The sequence below is a fragment of the Phyllostomus hastatus genome, unplaced genomic scaffold, assembly GCF_019186645.2.
Source record: "Phyllostomus hastatus isolate PE091 unplaced genomic scaffold, TTU_PhHast_1.1 phas_contig_948, whole genome shotgun sequence".
NCBI classification, from domain to species: Eukaryota; Metazoa; Chordata; class Mammalia; order Chiroptera; family Phyllostomidae; genus Phyllostomus; species Phyllostomus hastatus.
In genome coordinates, this window is record NW_025333993.1 from 9,572,843 (window position 1) to 9,591,715 (window position 18,873).

Below are 18,873 nucleotides of genomic sequence, written 5' to 3' on the forward strand. Positions count from 1 at the left end.
AGCCACTCTCCATGGCTCAAGTCAGCACACAGAGAACTTTCCTAGCAGCCAAGAAAGTTCTATTACAAAAAAAAAAAAAAAAGTCAATAGCTCTGGGAAAGCATTTCCCCGGCACACTTACCCCGGCGCTCCGGCCCCGGGGTGTTCAGTTCTGAAGGCGACGCTCTGCTTGCCAAACAGGCGTATCTTGGCTTCCTTGGTGCGGCAGAAACTCTGCCTCGATATTAAATATTCAGAGAAGGGAACCTCTGACCCGAGGGCCCTCGGCTAACAATGACACGCTCTGTGAGTGAGCTAGAGACCCGGCTCAGCCTCTGGTGTGCCAGTGCTCTCGGCCACACGCCGGCCGGTCTGCTGCTGCGCGGAAGGGCTGGGGGCCGGCTGCCCGCCCCCCACACGCTCAGTGCGAGAGACCCTGCCGGCAGGGCCCCCCAGGACCGTGCAGAGCCCGGGCTGGCGGAAGACGCTGGGAGCGGGAGACGGGGCTCAGAGCGGCGTCCCGAGCCGGCGGAGGGTGGAGGCTCGCCGGAGGGAGACCACGGCGGCCGCAGCGGCGAGGATGCTCCGTAGGGTAGGCGAGGGCAGCGGGAGACGGAGGAGGCGGCTCCGGGAGCCTAGGCGAGCCCGGGGAGTGCCCTCAGTCGGGGGGGTCGCACCTACAACCCCCAACCTCTGGGGGCGGGGCAGCGGAAGGAGCTCGTTCCCCCAAAAGGAGCGCGGTCCCTGTCCCCCAAAGGACACGGCTCAGGGTTCTCTGGGCGGAGGGAGTTGTTCCCTAAGTCGACTGGGAGCGGAGAGGGAGGAGGCGCTGGCACCTTTCGGAGGTAGTGGTGCCGCCTGAGTCCCCGCTCTGGTCCGTGAGCTGCTGCTCACCTCTCCTCCCGGCCCCCCACCCCTTCGGCGTCCCTCCGGCCCCCCTCCGGCCAGGGGCACAGACTGCAGGTCAGGTGAACCCCGGGCCCATCTCCCTGTGCGGGTCCCCAGAGACCGGCTGGCGCACAGGGCGCTGCGTGGGCGGCACGCCCAGCGCTCCCTTCCCACCGCGGCACGTGCATCTCCCCGCGCCGGGCGGCTGGGGGCTCAGCTCGGGGAGCCTCCAGCCCGCGCGCCCGTCGGAGTCCAGCCTGTGATGGTAGGAGACCGGGGTCACCGCCCCGGGACAGACTCCACATGCGTACACCCACCCCTCCACCTGGGGATGTGGGGAGCCGCCCGCCACCACCCCACTCGCAGCCACCTATATACGAAGGGCTCTCAACGGGCAAGAAAACTGTCCATGAGCGCACCCCGACTTGAATCCAACTCTGGCGAGCTCCTTCCGGCGACTGCCCCTGGCCCGGGGCTCACCTGGGCGCGCCAAGGCGCGGGGGTCGCACGGGGACGGAGGACGCGTCTTACCGGAGAAGTCCGAGAGGGCTGTGATCTCTCCGGAGCAGACCAGGACGGTGCAGTAGAAGAGGCGCAGGAGCTGCCCCGGTGGCTCTACCTGCCTGCGGAGGCCGGGATGCTGCGCCGGCTGGGGCGCGGGCGGGGGGCGCGCGGGTCCCGGCAGGAGCATGGTGCGCGGCACGGCGGGGCGCGGGAGCGGGCCCAGGACGCGCCGGGGTTTGCCGGACTGAGGGTTGCGTCACATGGCCGGGCGAGTTAGTGGCCAGTGGCTCCCCGGCCCCCCGCCACCTCCCCGGCTCTGCCCGCACCGGCTCCCCAGCGAAGGGGAGGGGGCGGAGAACTGGGGCGGGGCGAGGAGCCCCGGGAAGGATCCGCGTAGTTTCCCCGAGAGGAAATCTCCGCCACCGCCGCGGCGCGGGAGGAAACGAGGGGGGCCGAAGGGAAAGTGTAGTCCCGCGAGCCCCGCGGCTGCGGGGGGGCTGGTCCCTGGCACGATGCCTGCCGCGGAGGGTGCCCCCAACAGCGCGCCGAGGACTGCGCAACTAGAGCGCCTTTCACGCCCGGTCCCCGCCCCTGAGCCGGCCTGGCACCCCTGGCCCGGCCCGCGCTGGCTTGGTGCCAGCCTCGCCCTGGCCGCGGGAGCAGCGCGGCCGGTGCCCGTGACGCACTTTGGAGCCAGCGCCGCGCGGTGAGCCTGGGCGCCCCGGGGCGGGGCCGAGGCCGGGGCGGGGGCTGCTGGAAGGTGGGGGCCTCGAGGTGAGACACCGATATCCCTGAGACCCTTGCAGAACCACCAAGCACGTAGTTTACCCCCATTGCACGGAGGAGGAGACTGAGACCCCGATCCTTGTCCAAGTTCACGCAGTAGGACGGGAATGAGCCGGGTCGCGGCGGGGGGGGGGGGGGGCGGGGCGAGGATGGGCGTGTCAAAGCGTGTCAGCGGGCCCGGGAGCCGGTCTCCGCGGGCCCGGCTGACGGCGCACTTCCTCTGGGCACTGGCTGTGCGCGGCTCTCGCAGGGGCTGACACCGGACCGACACGCACGGCCGCCGAGCGCTGATAATTGGGCTTTGTTTTAAAATAGGCCACAGCGTCTTCCTGAACTTCTTGATTACGCGCAGTGTGTCCCCGAGTGGACACCCAGTCCGTGGGCGAGGAGCGCCCTGAGTGATCCGGGCTGGGGGGGAGGGGGGCGGGGGCCGAGGACCAGGGCGCGGAAGCGTCGTGGCTGCCCCGGCTGCGGCTACCTGGGCAGCAGCTACCCAGAGCCCGCGGGCCCCGCGCGCTGTCCCGGCCGGGCGGCGCCGACGGGAAGGAGGAGGGCCGGCCCCGGGCGCTCGGCACAAAGTGTTCCCGAGCACCGCGGGGAGGCCTGCCAAGTTCTCGGCGGGCCTGCCGCGGAAACAACGTAGATAATGAGGCCCCAGGGTGGGACCCGGCGCTCGGCCGTCCGCCGGCTCCGAAGGCGCTGCGAAGGCTGCGCAGTGGGGCAGGGAGGCCTCCCCAGAGAAACCAGGGCGCGCCCGGCCGCCTGTGGGACCCTCTGAGAGGCGGCGGCAGGGGTCCTGGAGAGGCGGGTGACACCGGGTCCCACGCCTGCTCCAGCAGAGGTGGGCGGGGGCGGAGCTGGGCTCGGGTCCCACAGCATTGGTGGAGTAGGACCTCGTGTTCCAGGTCCAGGGATTTTTAAAGCCCTCGGCCTCTCAACAGCCCAGACTTTATTGGTATGTTCTTTCTAGGTTGGGGAAACTGAGGCGGGGTGGGTGAGGATGCCTAGCACTCAGGAGCCACTCAGCGAGAAAGGGTGGCCCCAACTCGGGCCCCTCCCGGGCTTGCGCTGCATCCATCTGCCCCCCCAACCCCCCTTCCAGCTTAGATAGGAACGGGGTGCCTGCGGGGCAGAGCCTGGGCGAGGGGCTGCCTGGGATGTGGCACAGGGTGGGCTCGATCCCTGGGGCCTGGGCTGCCCTCTGGGTGTGCGCAGTGGGCACTGTGACCAGCGGGCGGGCACCCCAGGCTCCCTTATCTGAGGTCCCCGGGGCTGTCAGTCGTGGGGCTTGAATGAGCCGGTGCCGGCGACGCCGGTAGGGCCGCCCGGAGCCAGGAAGCCTCGGTCCACATCAGTCACGGCCGCAGCGAGGAAGACAGATGCGGACACAGGGCCCCACAGCGGCGGAGAGGGCAGGCAGGGGGCGCCGGGGACCCTTTTAGGTCAAGAGGGGTGGGAAAGGAGGGAGGAGTGGGCCGATCGACGGCAAGGTGTTTGGGGAGGGCATCCACGTGAGGACAAGGGGCCGGCACGTGTGAAACCCAAGAGAAGCACAGCTCCCCAGAAGCACAAGACAGGTCTGGGGCGGATGCGGCCAAGGGCAAAGGGCAGGCCCCGGGGGCGGGACAGGGGCACCAGCCCCAGCTCAGGGACCCCGACAGGCAGCGAGCACGCGCATCGTTACCTCACGCAGCAAAGAAGGGCCAGCAGTCGAGGGACACGGGGGGTGTGTGTCCGTGAGAGGCCCCAGCTGCCGGGCGCGCCTGGACTGGAGGACCGAAGGGGGTCAGAGGTCCCACACCCCAAGAACCGAAAGCAGGGGCTCCACAGGCGCTGTGCTCGGACACCCGTGCCCGTGGCCGCCCTGGCGGGCGGGAGCAGCCCGGGGGCCCATCGGTGGATGGCGGGTAAACGCATCGTGGAATGGTGTTCAGCCTCGAGAAGGAACGAACCTCCAGTACACACTGCCACATGGATGAACCCGGAACACGCCGTGCTGGGCACAGCGAGCCCGACACAGAGTGATCCGTGTTGTGTGATTCCGTGTACGAGAAACCTCCACAACCAGCACATTCAGAAAGTAGATCAGCCACCAAGAGCGGGCAGAACGGGGCAGAGGTTCGGACTGGGGCGACGGAGAAGCTCTGCAGACAGTGGTGACGGCGGCACAGCAGTGTGAGTTCACCGACGCTCTGAGTGGCACAGCCGCATGGGCCCGCGGGTGTGCCACAGCCTGGAAGCGTGTGTGACGTGATACGCCAAACCCCACCGACCTGTGGACGCGAAAGGGGCGAGTTGCATGGTGTGTGATCATGTCTCCATAAAGCCGTTTGAAAAAATCAAACAAGAACAACGACACAGGGGTCGAGGGAGGTGACCCCGAGGCTGTGTGTGGGTGGTGTGGGGGCCGGGAGGAGGGCAAGTGGGCACGTGGGGGAGGACTTCGGGAGGGGGTGGGCCGCACGGCGTGGCCGGGGTGCCGTGGGACACGGAGGCCCCCCCACTTCACCTCTCAGCTGCTCCCTGCTCAATCAGGTTCAGTTTTCGTCTGATCTCTTTAAGAATTCTGAAATCATGCAAGAAGACAAAATAGCCCCGTTTATCTTCCTCTCTGGAGCCCTCTGTGCCCTGACCACACGGACACCCACCCGTTTCTCTGCCTGCAATTATCCCACAATCACATGCCCGCCCCCGGGGCTCTATAAAAACCTGTAGGGCAGGAACTCGGGGCAGGCGGGCAGGCGGCCCTTCAAAGGAGGGGGAAGCCTCGTAAAAGCAGCCTGGGGCAGGAAGGGCCGACATCTTCCCCACCAAGGCGCTCCCCCTCTCATGATGGGACGGAAAACGCCGGAAGCAGGTGCGGCCCCTGGCTGTCCAGCAGTTCCAGGGGCTGGAATCGGAGTCCGGGGAGGGTGGGCCGGACACTGCAGCGCTCCCAGCATGCTAAGACTCACAGCAGCCCTTTGACGCGGGGTCAACCAGGACCAGCCCCGCAACTCGCGGCAAACAAACACGTGGGGCCCCGAGTTCAAGAACGACCGGGACTTCAGGATGCCGGCAGGCTGGGGTGGGGGGTGGGGGGTGGGGGGGCGGCGTCATCACCCCCTGCAGGGCCTCCGTGAGCACGGCGTCCTGAGCCACACGCCCAGGGCGCGGGTTCCGATGTGAAAACCACCCCCCCCCCGCCAGACTGCAGAAACGCCGCCACTGGGGAGGGACACCCAGAGACAGTCAGGTGACAGCGTCCTCTGCCGTGTGAGGCCACCACTGGGGATCGAGCTCCTTCCTGCCCGCGGGCCCTGTGCCCACGGCGTCCGTTCTGTGGGGCAGAGGCGGCCTCGCCGGACACCCAAAGCGCACTCGTAGTAGCCCTTTCGTGGAGTCTCGCTCTCGGCGGTCTCCGTGACCCACCGTCAGCCGCAGTCTGAAAATACAACATGGAACATTCTAGAAACAAGCATTCACAGGTTTCACGCTGTGTGCCGTTCCGAGCAGCGTTGCGGTGGCCTCTCACGCCGTCCGCTCCCTCCCCCGGCCGGGAGTGAACCTCCGCGGGGCCCGGCACCTCCATCCGCGCCGGGTGAGCGGGGGCACCGAGAGAGGCCGCACTGACACGCCCTTCGTCACGGCACAGGGTCCCAGCATTCTCACTCATCGCTGGTTTGTGGGGTCGCTCGCACTGTCACTCGCACTGTGCGTCAGGGCCACGCTGCCTGTCACTGCGGCGTGAGCCCGTGAGAGGGAAGGAGATGGTCTGAAAGGGTCGGGGGCTGTCTGCGGTCCCGGGACCCCACCAGGGGTGGGGGGGCCGAGAATAAGTCCCCACGGACGATGGGGGGCCACTGCAGGTGTCTTATTTTCTCCTCTTCCTTCCTGCCTTTTTTTTTTCTTTCTTTCTTTCGAAGCAACCCGGTCCGGCCTTGCCAGCTTCAGGCCCCACCCCCGTCCCTCCTTCCAGGCCTATTTGGAAAGGTGCCCGTGTGCTGCGTGGCCGAACCCCAGCCCTCGCCTCCCCTCTCACCTGCGCCGCCCAGGTAAGAAGCCGTCAGACTGTCCACAAAGAAGGGCAGAAGCCCTTCTGGGAAGAAGACATAAACCGCCATTTGTCTGCCGCAAAGAAACCAACCTTTCAGCGCGGGAGAGCGAGGCCGGCCGCGGTCCAGAGCTGGAAAGGCTTGTTTCCCGAGCCCAACAAACAGCGGTTTGTCTGTGGGGCTGGCCCGAGGGCCGCCGGCCGCTGTAGCGGGAGCCCGGGCGCTGCAGTGCGAGGCTCCAGCGCCTGGAAGGGCTGATTTCAAGGCCCCCACGAGGGGCCTTTAAGAAGACGGAGCAGAGCTGGCTTCGGTCTGCAGCGCAGTCCGTCCAAGGTCAAAGGCCGCGAGTGCACAAGCCTCTCCTCTGCCGCGGATGGCCACCCACCCAGAGGCATCCGACCTCCCTCCCTCCTACGATTTCGCTTCTGCAAAATGAAAAGGTCGCCTGGAAAGGCCATTTGGGCTCTAAAAGCCCGTAGCCTATTTAGAGTAGATGTAGGTTTCGGAAAACCAGTCGCATCTGCCCTGGCTGGCACAGCTCAGTGGAGTGGGTGCTGGCCTGAGAACCAAAGGTCACAGGTTCAATTCCCAGTCAGGGCACATGCCTAGGTTGCAGGCCAGGTTCCCAGTTGGGGTTGTGTAAGAGGCAGCCATGCACTGATGTTTCTCTCTCTTTTTTTCTCCCTCCCTCCCTCTCTCTCTCTAAAAACAAATGAATAAAATATTTTAAAAAGAATGAAAATTGGTTAAAACTGTGCCATTCCTTGAGGTTTCCTTAAATGCATCTTTTCCATTTTTTTGTACATGGTATCCGTTTTTCTATGATATTCATATTTTTTTCTTTGCAAAAGAAGAGTGCAGCACACACAAATTTTGGGGGGTTCATGGAGCACTATGGGTGATTTAACTCTGGTCCACGGCTGTGTTCAGTGTGAAGTTTCCCTCAGTGACCCCTCTTCCACGTGCTCTGTCAGCCTGACCACCCAGCGCCCCCCGGGGGTGGACGCCTGCAGGATCTGTCCCCAGGTGCCGACCCCCCTCCCTCAGCGCAGAGCTCTCCTCCTTTCTAAGGGCGAGTGATGCGGGCCCCACTGGTCCCTGCAGCGAGGGCTTCACCCAGGAGTGGGCAAAGGGAGAGGGGGTGGTGTCTGCGTCCCGCTGGCTGCTTCTTGTTCAACACAGATGAACGCCCGTGGGCAGGAGCCTCCGAAGGGGGTGGGGGCGTGGGAGGCCCGGGACCCTGCACAGATGCTGGGGGAGGGGGAGCCTGGAGCCTGGGGAGAACAGTAGGCGGTGCACAGCCTGCTGGGTAATGCCCCGGCAGCCCCCAACGGCGCCCTCTGTGGGTGGGAATCCTACTTGGTGTCTTCCAAAAGCATGGGCCCCAGGAAGTGCCCCGACCCCCCAATCTTTAACGTGGTAAAATATCTGCAACGTGAAATTTACCATCTCCGTCACTTCCAGGGTGCGGTTTGGGGTGCCAAGTGCACTCCCAGCGTTGTGTGACCGTTGTCACCGGCCCTCCGAGGGACTTCCCCGTCCCTCAGAGCTGAGACTCTGGACCCACCCAACACTTGCTCCCCGTTCTCCCTCCCCCAGCCCCTGGGGGCCACAGTTCTTTCTGTGACTTTGGCCGCTCTGTGGGCCTCATGTAAGCGGAGTCATGCAGGGTTTGTCCTTCTGTGATGGGCTTTGTCACGCCACGAAAGGACAATCTCGCTACAATGTCCTCCAGGCTGGCCCACACGGCAGCAGGTGTCAGGGGTTCCTTGCCCTTTAAGGCTGAACGCCGCCCCACGGTGTGTGTAGACGCTGTGTTTACCCGTTCACCTGCCGACGGACACTTGGGCCGCTGCCATCGCTGGGCGGCCGTGAATACCAAAGGAGCTGCGCCGCCGCCGCTCCGAGCGAGGGTGTGCAACAACACTGTGAATTCTCTCATGATCGCTTCCAAGGGGAAGCTTATCAGAGAGAAGAGAAAACAAATCAAAGTCCACCGAGAGGAATCCGGAATCAACAGAAGCGAGTTCTGATTCAGGGCACGGAGCAGAGATTCCCGAACCGTCTCGGTTCCCGGCGTCCTTGGCGTCTCAGGGATCTGGCACAGCGCTCCCAGGCACCGCGGCGGCACCGCCCGCCCTCACTCATGTGTGCGATCCGACGCAGAAAACACACTGATGCACGAAACAGACGCAGGTGTGGGCGCGTGGGGCAGGCCGGCGGCTGGGGGGGGGCGGGGCACTGGATGAAAGGCGGTGAAGGGAGCAGCCAGAGGACACCCGTGTGGACACAGTGGACACAGACATTGGTGTGCTGATGGCCAGAGGGAGGGGGGCGAGGGTGCTGGGGAGGTGGGCAGAGGTGGGGGCAGATGGGGGCATCTGTAATGGAGTCAACTATAAAAATAAAGTTAAAAAAAAGAGAGACAATAAAACAAAACAACAAAAGCCTGAACTGTTACAGTCATTAAATAGTTAGATCCAAACAACTTAATAAGTATTTATGTTCTAACAATAGCTATTAGAAATAAAATACACATAAGTAGAGAGAAGAAAGTATTTTTATTTTATTCTGCAATCACCACAACCATTTCCTAATGGGGTGTGTGCGTCCACCGTGTGCGTTGCCCGTTCTCCGCCCTGGAAACCGGATTGGACGCCGCCACCTTTATTTCCCCGGTAAGCCACCGACCACGCCATGCGTTTCCCATTGATTTTTGGTGCCACTTTCTTTTTTTTCCTCGTTAAACTTTGTTTTAATGGTTCTCAAAATCCTGCAACAGATTTTTGGTCAAGATGTTTCCATGAAAAGTTTCTCGTTTTAAAAACGAATAGCTTGAAACTCACACACACACACACACACACACACACACACACACACACACACACAGAGCGGTCCACAAAGCGTCTCCCTCCCTTCTGCAAGGCTTACAGCGCATTATTGCCGTTAGCCGGTTTCTGATACTCCACTTAAATGCCCGCTCGAGACACACAGTTCCGAGTCGTTCCCCGATGCTGATTAATACTTTACTTTGCATTTCATTCCAAGCCTGTCATAATTTCCCTGGTGCTTTCTAAAGGTTCCTTAGAAGATTCCCCCCGCGCCCCCCCCAGGCTCATGGGATTTTAAAAATCCTATCCTCTTATCATCAAGGTCTGACTTCACTGCTTGCTGATCGGAGGACACGGTCTGCGTGTTGCTGGTTTTTGGGGAATGGATTGGGGTCTCCTCTGTGGCCCAGAACACAGTCAACGTTTATCACTGTCCGTGTTATTTAAAAAGTCCGTGTATCCTGTCTGTGGGTGTGATGTTCTCTCACTGTCAATGAACAGAATATAGCGTTACTCAAATTTTCTACATTTTCTTGTATTTCTAATGATCAAGACGTTAGTCCGGTCTTTGCAATAGCTTTGAAACTTACCATGGGTGCGGTAGTGTCTAAGTTGGGTGTGCTTGTGCCCTGCTTTGCTGTGTAAAGAATAAGCTGTCCTTTTTTGCGGCCTGGTCTGAGACGGCTCGTTTTGGCTCCGTTACGGTCGGCTGGACGGCCCGACACGCATGGAAACCCTGGCGCGCTGTGGACTTGAACCCTGCAGGGCCCTCACCTTTTCCGGCCCGTGGACACCGTGTCCTTCAGTGGCGTCCGTGTGACTGTCTCTGAAAGGACACTTCGTTCTCCTCACTGCTGAACAAGCAGAAAAGGGAACTGTTTCAACCTCGGTGAACCTTTGCTACACAAAAGCATTCACCACGAGAGAGATTAAAAGTGGCACAGAAGGGGGAAGGGAACGGCCTACCCATCCCCCCGAGGTGTGACCGCATCGGCACGCACGGAGAAGAATGCGGCGAGAACCACGAAGAGAGCCTCGTCTTGTGGGATGCAACGCCTCCTCCCCACGTTCCCAGGGTGCACGGTGGGTGGCGTGCTTTCACGGGAACTCGATGTGGGCTCTGACTGAGCGTCCCCTTTTATCTTTCCAGGACTTGCATTTGAACTTAGAAGACTGAGGTGGGAGTAAGTCAACACCCACACGGAACGGGTGTGATGGGAAGCGCGGCCCCCGGAGATGAGCCGGTCGGCTGCCAGAGGGAGCACACCGCCCTCGGCTCGCTCACCCCGTCCAGGGGCCAGTTCACGAGCTTGTGGACTCAAACACCTGCATCCGGGGCTTCCTGACGGCATCGCAAAGGGCAGCCTACCTGTTTGTAGACACCGACATTAACTGAGCTCAAGCCCCAGGTCGGTGTGGTCATTTCCACCCTGATCTACGTGGGCATCCGTTCAGCCAATACCTGCGGAGCCCCCGACGGCCGCCCTGTTCCGGGCGGTGAGAACGGAGCAATGAACTGTGTTGTGCCCTCACAGGTGCACGTTCAGTACGGGAGTTTGCCAGATGAGTGCTGGCATCGCCAGCTGGTGAGAACGGCAACACGGGGAAGCAGACGGGGGAAGCAGACGCGAAGTGCGAGCCCAGTGAGAAGAGCCCACGCGACGTGGCTGCGAGCCCCCGGGGCCCGGGCAGAGTCTCAGAGGGAGCAGCATGGGGAGCGGCCCCATAGGGGGCGCCGCCGACTCAGACTGTCCTCGCCGCGGTGACGTCTGCCTTTAGGAGACCAGAACACCCGGGGTCCCCTCCCCCCAGGCAGGTCTTCCCTGGAGACAGGCCTGTCCCTGTGCACACACTGGGCGGTGAGCCTGGTTCCGAACAAGGGGGCGGGCGAGCTGCAGCAAGCCGACCCAGCCCGAGCACCCGTGGGCACTTCTGAGCCGCTCCCCGTCAGGCCTGTCACTTGCTCCGGCCAGGAAGGGCACTGAGAACCTGCCCCTACGTCAGGGTTAGGATCCCCTGGGGGAGCGCCTCCAGCACGTAGCCGCTGCACGATGCCGGCAAGCTCCCCCACCCTCTGGAAGTCTCTGTAAGGAGAGACGGTAAGTTGCCGAAAGTCACACAGGTGGGACCTGGATGGGGGGCTTTGGAGTGCCCCTTTCCTCCCCCTGCGACCTCTCGGGTCAGGTCCACCCTGGCTGAAAACCTGGTGGCGGGCAGTTAACGACAGAAGGGAACCAGAGTGAACAGTCAGAATGAAGTCTCTGTCTTCACCTCCAAGAGCTCTGTCCTTTGCAGCCTGAAATTTGAGCCTGTCCCTGCCTCTTAACTCCGCTGCGTCCCATCAGCTCAGGCCTGCAGGGCAAGTTCCTCTGACCCACCTACAACACAGGTGTCTCCACGGGCAGGACGGTCATGCCAGCCCAGAGGCTCAGGGTCCACACCATGGGCTTTTTCTACAAGAGATTCCGAAATCCCAGGAGGCCCCGCAAGGCCATGCCCTCCATGCTCATGCACTGCCCTCGTGCAGAACACCAGCCAGTGTGTCCTGAAAGTGGAGGAGAGCCTGAGAGAGGACTCCGGGAACTACCAGACTCCTCATCTAATGAGCCGGCTCGTGGCCTACTGGAGCACAGAACCAAGCATTGATGAAGCCATTTACAAAATGCACCAGCCCGGTTTTGCTTATTCATGTATACCTCCATGTTATTTCAGAGCATTTAACGCGGCTCTCAGGTCAACAACGTCTTGCAAAAACACGCAGTACTCTTCCCCGCCGTCAAAGTCGTTTTTTATACATTGCATCGCGTTCTCAGCTCAGGGCTCGCCCGCGGTTAGGTAGGGCTGGCTTTTCGGTCCCCGTTTGAAGGACGGACCTTAGACGTGGAGGCCGCCGCACTGTCCACCAGGGGCCGCGGTAGACACCAGGTCGCTTGTTCCTCGCCTCCCACCTTGCATGCCCAACGGGCTCACTCACGTCCTCCCATCAGTTTGGGGCGGAGGTCAGTCTGGTTCTGGGTGTGAGATGCGCTGCAGGTCACGGTTAGGGGCGCCTGCACGATCCTCGGCCCCGGTGCCCGTGCGAGGACCTCCCGCATCAGCCCGCCTGGCACTTAGCGGGGCTCGGGCACCCTCCCGGCCAACCCGCAGTGCCCCCAAGGGGCAAGGCATCCCGCCGCGGACCACACCCACACGAGCTCTCCCAGGAACACCGCTGAGCTGGCTGGCGCTGCTGCTCCGGCGCGCCCAGCCTCGCGCCCTGCGGGAGCGAGGGATCCGGGTTCTTCCCGCCAGGGACTCGAGAGAGCCGCCAGGGCAGGAGGCGTCGTGCAGAGTCCGCTGGTCCCGAGCGGCGAGCGAGCCTGCGAGCACCCACCTACGACCCAACCAACCGAGCGCCCGCGAGTGCATCCCACAGGCCCCGCCCCACAAGTCCCGCCCTCAAAGGTCCCGCCCCTTCCTCCAGTCCCGCCCTAGACCCGCCCCTTCCGTTGGCCAATCTTCCGGGGCCCGGCTTCTTCCTCCAGGCTCCGCCCCTTCCTGCGCACGTGTAGACTGCAGTCTGCACCTACGGCCAGTGAGTCCCCGCCGCGGGTCCGCTGGTGTGGAACCCGGCGCGGCACCGCCCTCTCGCCATGGGGGTCCCCAAGAGGAAGGCCCAGGACGGCCCGGACGGCGCGGCGTCCCCCGCGGGCGCAGCCAAGCGGGCCCGCACCGAAGAGCTCACGGGCGTGCGCTTCAAGACTCAGCTGAAGGACCCGCAAACCGCGGGGCCGGGTGAGTGCGGGAGGGCCGCGGCGGGGGCGCGCGCGCGTGCGTGCGGAGCGGCCCCGGGCCGGGGGGTCCGCGCTGTGGGACCGGTCGTCGTGTCCCAGACGCAGCCCGTCCTTTCCGATTTGCAGACGAGAAACTGAGGCCCCGGCGGTCGGGCGTCCGGGGCCCCAGGGCCGCGCGGGGTCGCTACACGGCGCTTCCTTGCCTTGTGCCGTCCGCGAGCGACCCTGGAAGGCCGACTGGTGTGCTTGCGACAGCTGCAGACGGGCCCACACGTCTCCCTCGCCCGGGCAGCAGGCTTCCGCGAACACTAAAGCCGCTTCACTGCAGTTGCTAGGAAAGGAAACAGGTGTGGCGATTCACAACTATGTGCCGCGTCCCTACGGTGAAGCAGGCCGCCTACGCTGCGGACTGCTCTGTTCGCAGCAGCGTTGGTCCCCCAACCTCACCCAGCCTGGAGCCTCCACCGGGACGTGTCAGCTGGCTGGAACTGGGCCGGTGGCCGACAGGGAGCAGACGCTGTGACCTCGGTTTTGGGAAAGTGCGATGCCCTTCACGCGGCCATTAGGAAGTAGCCGGGTTGTGGGGGAAACACAGTGGCACTGCCGCTGTGTGGGGGAGCACTGGTGCTGTGTCTAAGCGAACCCTGACTGGGTTTCTCCCCGGCTGAGGAAGTTGTTCAAGTCCCGGCCAGAAGAGCCTCGGTGGGTTTCCCGTTTGTGCTGCACAGATTTTTGTCTGTAAATGGTGGCTGCCTGCCGCTGCTGAGCAGTGCTGGGACGATGAGGCCTGCTGTAGCGGAGACGTGCACGTGTTCAGTCACTCGTTCATGTGTCCGTCGTTTTCTAGGGGAGACAGAAAACGGTGGGTAAAGATCAGACAGGGCCCCGCCCCTGTGAGCTCACGCCAAGTCCGGTGGGGACGGCGGATGGAGGCACCTGTGCACCGTGATGGTGTCCGGGGGCCCGTGTCTCTTCTGGTGGGAGAGGCAAGAAGGCTCCCCGAGGACGTGGCTTTTCAGCAGAGGTGCAGGATGGGGCGGGGACAGGGACCCTCTGCCAGAGGAAAGTGCGCTTCTCAGACATGACAGCCACGTCCGTGCGGTTGTGCCCCGAGAGTCTCCTGACAGTCAGGTGGGCGTCTGCACAGGTTTCCGTGGGTGCCGGCTGCCCCGTGCAGGGGAGAGGCTGGGGGCGATGTTGTCCGTCTCCTGGGGGCCTGGGTGGGCTTGTGTCTGAATCTGGTTGCCAGCGCGCATTCTCTCTCCCTTTTGGTCTGTTCCTGTCACTTCCTGTGGCAGCATGGCCTCCCGGGAAGTGGACTTGGTAGGTGGCAGGGAACTGTCTCCATCCAGGTGTGTTAGGGACCTGTTGTTTCCAGCTACAGTGAGGTGATAGTGACACACGCGTGAGTTTAAGGTACATTTGATGCACGCGAAGGTTGTGAAGTGACCACAGGAAGGTTAGTTGACAGGGGCCACTCTTTCACATAATCACCTTTTTTGCGGTGAGAACATTTCAGACTTATTCTCTTAACACTTGCAAGTACATACTCAATACTGTTAACTGGAATCTCCATGCTGAACACCTGACCCCTGGATCCCCCCCCCCCGACCCCCATACTTGCCTCTCAGCTGGAGGTTTGCACCCTGTGACCTGCATCTCCCCATTTTCCCTCCACCACCCCCTCCCTGCCCTGGCAACCTCCACTCCACTCCGCTTCTGTGAGGTCAGCTTTTTCGATTCTTTGTCTGACTTACTTCACTAACACGGTCTATACATGTTGCAAAAGGCGGGATTTCCTTTTTGAAGGCCGAACGTGTGTGTGTGTGTGTGTGTGTGTGTGTGTGTGTGTGTGTGGATACATAGGCAGAGGTATAGCACCTTTTCTACGCTCGCTCTCTGATCACCGCACCCCTCGGTGGGGGGGTGGAGAGCGGAGTGCTGCGGGCCAGGCGGCGCAGCCCCGGGTGCTCAGGAGCGGACCGGTCGGTGCCGGGCAGGCTGCCTGGGCGGAGCAGGCCCCTCCTGCTGCGTGTGAACTGGGTCGGAGCGCCGATCCCCCAGCTGTGTGTGGTGTGTGGCGGCTGTGCTCCCCACCTCAGTTGGTGGTGGGTCCAGTCATCTGGATGCTGCTGCCGGATGCCCCCCGCCCGTGTCCGGAGCGGCTGCGAGTGCCTCTGGGGGGACTGTCCCTGTTAACGTGTGAACGTCACTCTTTCAGCCCTGGAGGCGTTTGTCCGTGCGGCCAAGACGCTCCCGCGGGAGGACGTGTACGACGTCGTGGAGGGCTACATCAAGATCTCCGTCGAGTGTGCGGAGGTGTTCCAGCTCCTGAGCGGGGAGAAGCGGCCGGAGAGTGAAGTACGTTCCTCCCTCCCGCCCAGCGGAGAGAGGGCTCATGCTGCTGCCACCATAGCATTGCGCTCCGTGAGGAGAGTTCTGCCACTGTGCTGCCGCGCTGTGCCGTGTGTGGTGTGCGCACGGTGCACGGGATCACTGTGTCCATGGCGTGTAACCACACGCACCACAGTGCCACACGTCTTCCAAGCATCGCCAGCTTTCTGCAGGAAATGGCGCTTCAGCCCGAGCTGTGTGGGGCCCCTGGCTCTGGCATCAGGACCCTGGAAAGTGTTCCAGTGGGGAGCACTTCTTACTGGAGAATGTGCTGTCAGCGAGGGTCAGCGAGGGTCTGTGAGGGTCAGCAAGGGTCACAGGTTCCTACTCCCTGGGCCCTGCCCTTCAGCATCATTCCTTCTGACAAAAGGGGAAGTAGGCGAAAATCGTGTGTCTCAGATGCAGACAACACACTGGGTTGACTCGTTTCCCGGTCCCAGAGACAGTCAGAACTGGGGCTGTCTGGGGGCCTTTGACGCCTCAGCGTCGCTGCGGGAGGCTGCAGCCCTGAGTGTCCCCTGGCAGGGAGGCCCAGGCGTCAGCAGAGGTTTCGGTGCAGTCTCGTTCGGTGCGGTCGTGAGCCAGCTGTTTCTGTTGAGCATGACGGTGGGAACGAGAGTGACTCCAGAGCCCGAGCCGGTCCGGGCCGCCCACTGAGCTGCCGCCTCCCCGCCCCGGCTCAGCACCCAGGGCCCCGCCCTGCGAGGCGGAGGTTTCCAGCCTGCAGGTGGCTGGGGACGCGGCAGCAGGCTGGTGGGGGAGAGACATGAGAGACTCACGAGCATTTCAACGGCCTCTGCAGATGCAGCTGATACTCGAGGTTTTCGAGGCCATATTACTGCGGACAGCCAGCGACCTGTCCCATTTGCACATCGTGGGCACCAACATCGTGAAGAAGCTGCTGAACAGCCACATGAAGCTCATCTGCGAGGCCCTGTACGCCTCCGGCTACAGGTAGGTCACACCCCTGCGCAGGGGCGAGCCTCAGCTGGCTCCAGCGGCTCCCCAAACCCACACACGTGTGTCTGTGCCCTTCCCTCCCGGGCGTGGGGCCGAGCCCTGTCAGGACGGGGCTGCCCGCTCGCACCGACTCCTCCACCGAGGTCGCCGTCCCTCCTGCCCGGCGGCCCTCCTTGCCGTGCTGGGGGCGCTCCAGCATTCTTGACACCGCCTGTCCTGCCCAGGGCCCCGGCCAGCCCCCCCCCCCCCCCGGGACCTTCACGGCTCCTTCCTCTCTGCCTTCAGGGAGGCCTTGGAGCTGCCTCCGTCCGCTGTCGCTCTCTGCCCCCTTAGCCTGCGGGGGGAGGGGGGAGCGCGCATCTGTACGTGTGTTTGCACCCCCCTGGCTCAGCGCCATGGCCACACCAGCCTGCCGACTGTCTCCCTCCCTCCGCCGGGGTTCCGGGTGCCAGTGGTCGGGCCTCGACCGCCTTCCCAGCACCCGACACCGCGCCCAGTGTGTGTGTGGAGGGGGGTGCTGGGCTGACCTCGGGGGCGGGGCCTGCAGAGGGGAACTGCAGCCTCGGGGACGCCCTCGGTGTCCCGTCACGGCCGGGGTGGGGGTGGGGGGGCAAGGCCTTCCCACAGATGGGACCACTGACCGGACGGAGGAGTGGCCGTCTTTGTGGCTCATGCCCTGTGTTCTTGGGTCCTCCTCAGACTCGGGGTTTTTGTCTGTATCGGAAGCTTTTGTTGGACTTTTCTAGAAAGTATGCCCGCTTATCTCCTCCCCTCCCTCTTCTCACTTGGGGACAGCAGGCCGCGGGTGGCTCTGCGCCCCGGCCCGCCCCAGCCGGCCTCCTTTCCCCCTCGCCCCCGCAGGATGGCCCGGGCCTGCCTGAACCTGCTGACCGCCATGGTGACCCAGGGCCCCGAGGCCGCCAGGGACGTCTGCGGCCGCTTCGATCTGAACAACAAGGCCTTGCACAGCCTGGTGGCCAGAAGGGGCTTGAAGGTGAGCCCCCGGCGCCTCGGGCTCCCCGTGTGTTTCCTTCCCGCTGGGGCCGCAGGTTCTTCTCCCCGGCTTGGTCCCCACGTGCCGGGGACGGAGGTCTGTGTGGAGGCCGCGTGCCCGGGTGGCCCCTGTGGCCTTGGGGGCGTCCGGTCCCACCCTAAACGCGCCCCCCCCCCAAGAAGGGTTCCTGGGTGTCATCCGGTGCGCGGCTGTGTGTCCCCACCTGTCCCCACCCGTCTCACACACGACGCGCCCTGCGTGCTCAGATCGGGGTCCAGACTGGGCCACGTGTTCTCCGCATCTTTTGAGTTTGTTGCCGCCCCCCTCTCTGTGGAGACAATCGTTGAGGCCTCATAAAGAGAGGGATTGTGGGTATTTTTCATGCAGCCAAAGGAGGCTTTGCTGAAAGCCCTCTTCCGAAGGGCGGTTTGACCAAATATGTTCTGGCCTCTTTTGGACAGCGTTCTGGAACCAGCTGTCAGGTTCAGGACGCCTCCTTCCTGGGATAATAGCCTGTGAAGTCACAGGGCAGGGACGAGGGCACAGGGCCTGCTTCCCTTTGATGGAGGTTGCTGGCGGGGGGGTGAGTGGGGGGGCAGATCGGGAGGGGCTGGTGCTGCCTCGGGCATGGACTGACTGGCTCCTCCCCAGTGGCAGGAACCCGAGGTCTTCGTACGCAGGACCTGAGGTCTGGGTTCCATCGTAGTTCAGACTCACTGCCCGAGGGCCCTCCAGGGGGTCTGTGCTGGCTCTGCTGTGTCCACGCAGGACAGAAGCCTCTAGAATGGCAGGTGACTGGGACCAGCATCGGGGCCCCGACTGCCAATACTTCAGTGGACAAAAAATGAAAACCCCAAACCAGTGGAACCTCCCCAGGCAGCTGGGGGGGGGACAGGCCAGCACCGCCCCGTCCGCCCAGGTGGGGGCGCACTCGAGAGGTTGGCGTCGCCCCTGATGTGCCCTCCTTCTCTGACTTCCCGGGACCTGAGTCCCCGCAGCGCCGGTGACGCTGCCCAGAGGGCCACGCAGGAGCGCCTGGTGACTTCCGGGGCTCTGGGAGGTGGGGGTGTGTGTCCACCTCACGGGGTCCACCAGGCAGGGGCAGCCTGTCACTGGCCTGCTCTGGGAGGCAGGCCCCTGTGCGCCGGGGCACCTCAGCTGCCGTGCAGAGTCGCGTGTTTCTTAGGAAAGCAGGTGTCCGGAGGGCTGGGGGCAGGAGGGCTGGGGGCAGGGACAGCGTCCCAGCCCCTCTGGGTCGTTCCTCGGCCTGAGGTCACACCCCTTGAATGTGGCTGCTATCGGTGACTGTGCTGGCGCGTGGCTGCCGCTGGAAGCCGATGCAGCGTGTACGTCTTCAGTCGTCGCCGTCCCCGCCTCCGGGTCGCGAGAGGCCCCGGGCGGGGCCCCGGGAAGGGAGAGGAGGACGCGGAGCCTTGTGGGTTTGCAGCGAGCGGCTCTGACCAGAGCAGGCCTTGCTGCGGCGGGGGCGGCCCGAGACCCCGTCACCGCAGCGCCGGGCACTGTCCCCACGTAGACGCCCCCTGGTCCGGAAGCAGCATGTGCCCCCAGGATGAGGGGGGTGGGGGCTCCCACGGTGCCCTGACCTTGGGACAGGGAAGGGGGACGCTGTGGGGACCCTGAGAAGAAAGGCTCTGTGAGAGGAGACGCGGGGTCGAGTGTGAAGCTCATCCTCACGGGCGAGGGGGCCCCCTGCCTCTGGCGCTGTGAGT

The 18,873-nt window shown here is 63.5% G+C and overlaps 3 protein-coding genes and 1 long non-coding RNA gene across 11 annotated transcripts in view; 2 read left to right on the plus strand and 2 right to left on the minus strand.

The window, feature by feature from the left end:
- Positions 1–1,972, minus strand: part of EVA1C (eva-1 homolog C) — a 46,610-nt gene extending 44,638 nt beyond the window's left edge. Inside the window, exon 1 of one of the 6 annotated variants that reach the window (XM_045852681.1) lies at positions 1,399–1,972. In XM_045852681.1, coding sequence (XP_045708637.1) covers positions 1,399–1,558 — 160 coding nt within the window. In that variant the 5' untranslated portion in view covers positions 1,559–1,972. The remainder of the gene's footprint in view (positions 1–1,398) is intronic. The other 5 variants (XM_045852679.1, XM_045852682.1, XM_045852678.1 and 2 more) reach the window with 5 other exon arrangements.
- Positions 273–6,290, plus strand: LOC123828093 (basic proline-rich protein-like). 3 transcript variants are annotated; one of them, XR_006787419.1, is made up of 2 exons: positions 273–571; positions 6,063–6,290. XR_006787419.1 is itself a non-coding variant. In XM_045852685.1 (2 exons), exons 1-2 carry the CDS (start codon positions 1,632–1,634, stop codon positions 6,193–6,195), a joined length of 579 nt encoding a protein of 192 aa, XP_045708641.1. In that variant the 3' UTR covers positions 6,196–6,290. The 3 variants fall into 3 exon arrangements, 1 of the variants encoding a protein (XP_045708641.1); XM_045852685.1 differs by lacking the exon at positions 273–571 and adding an exon at positions 1,632–2,077; XR_006787418.1 differs by lacking the exon at positions 273–571 and adding an exon at positions 2,036–2,145.
- Positions 6,291–8,733: 2,443 nt separating this feature from the next.
- On the minus strand, positions 8,734–10,183 carry LOC123828025. The gene is made up of 2 exons (XR_006787407.1): positions 9,613–10,183; positions 8,734–8,964 (listed from the first exon to the last, which is right to left on the minus strand). It is a non-coding gene; the product is annotated as an uncharacterized LOC123828025 (long non-coding RNA).
- A 2,385-nt stretch (positions 10,184–12,568) lies between these two features.
- The window catches only part of URB1 (URB1 ribosome biogenesis homolog), a 46,213-nt gene continuing 39,908 nt past the window's right edge, over positions 12,569–18,873 (plus strand). Inside the window, exons 1-4 of the mRNA XM_045852555.1 lie at positions 12,569–12,796; positions 15,017–15,156; positions 15,992–16,143; positions 17,011–17,143. Coding sequence (XP_045708511.1) covers positions 12,655–12,796; positions 15,017–15,156; positions 15,992–16,143; positions 17,011–17,143 — 567 coding nt within the window. The 5' untranslated portion in view covers positions 12,569–12,654. The remainder of the gene's footprint in view (positions 12,797–15,016; positions 15,157–15,991; positions 16,144–17,010; positions 17,144–18,873) is intronic.

Excerpts from the sequence above, each read along its gene's own strand:
- LOC123828093 (XM_045852685.1), top strand. The coding sequence starts at position 1,632 with ATGGCCGGGCGAGTTAGTGGCCAGTGGCTCCCCGGCCCCCCGCCACCT. Across the intron at positions 2,078-6,062 it reads TTTGGAGCCAGCGCCGCGCG|CAACCCGGTCCGGCCTTGCC; the intron begins GTGAGCCTGGGC and ends TTTCTTTCGAAG.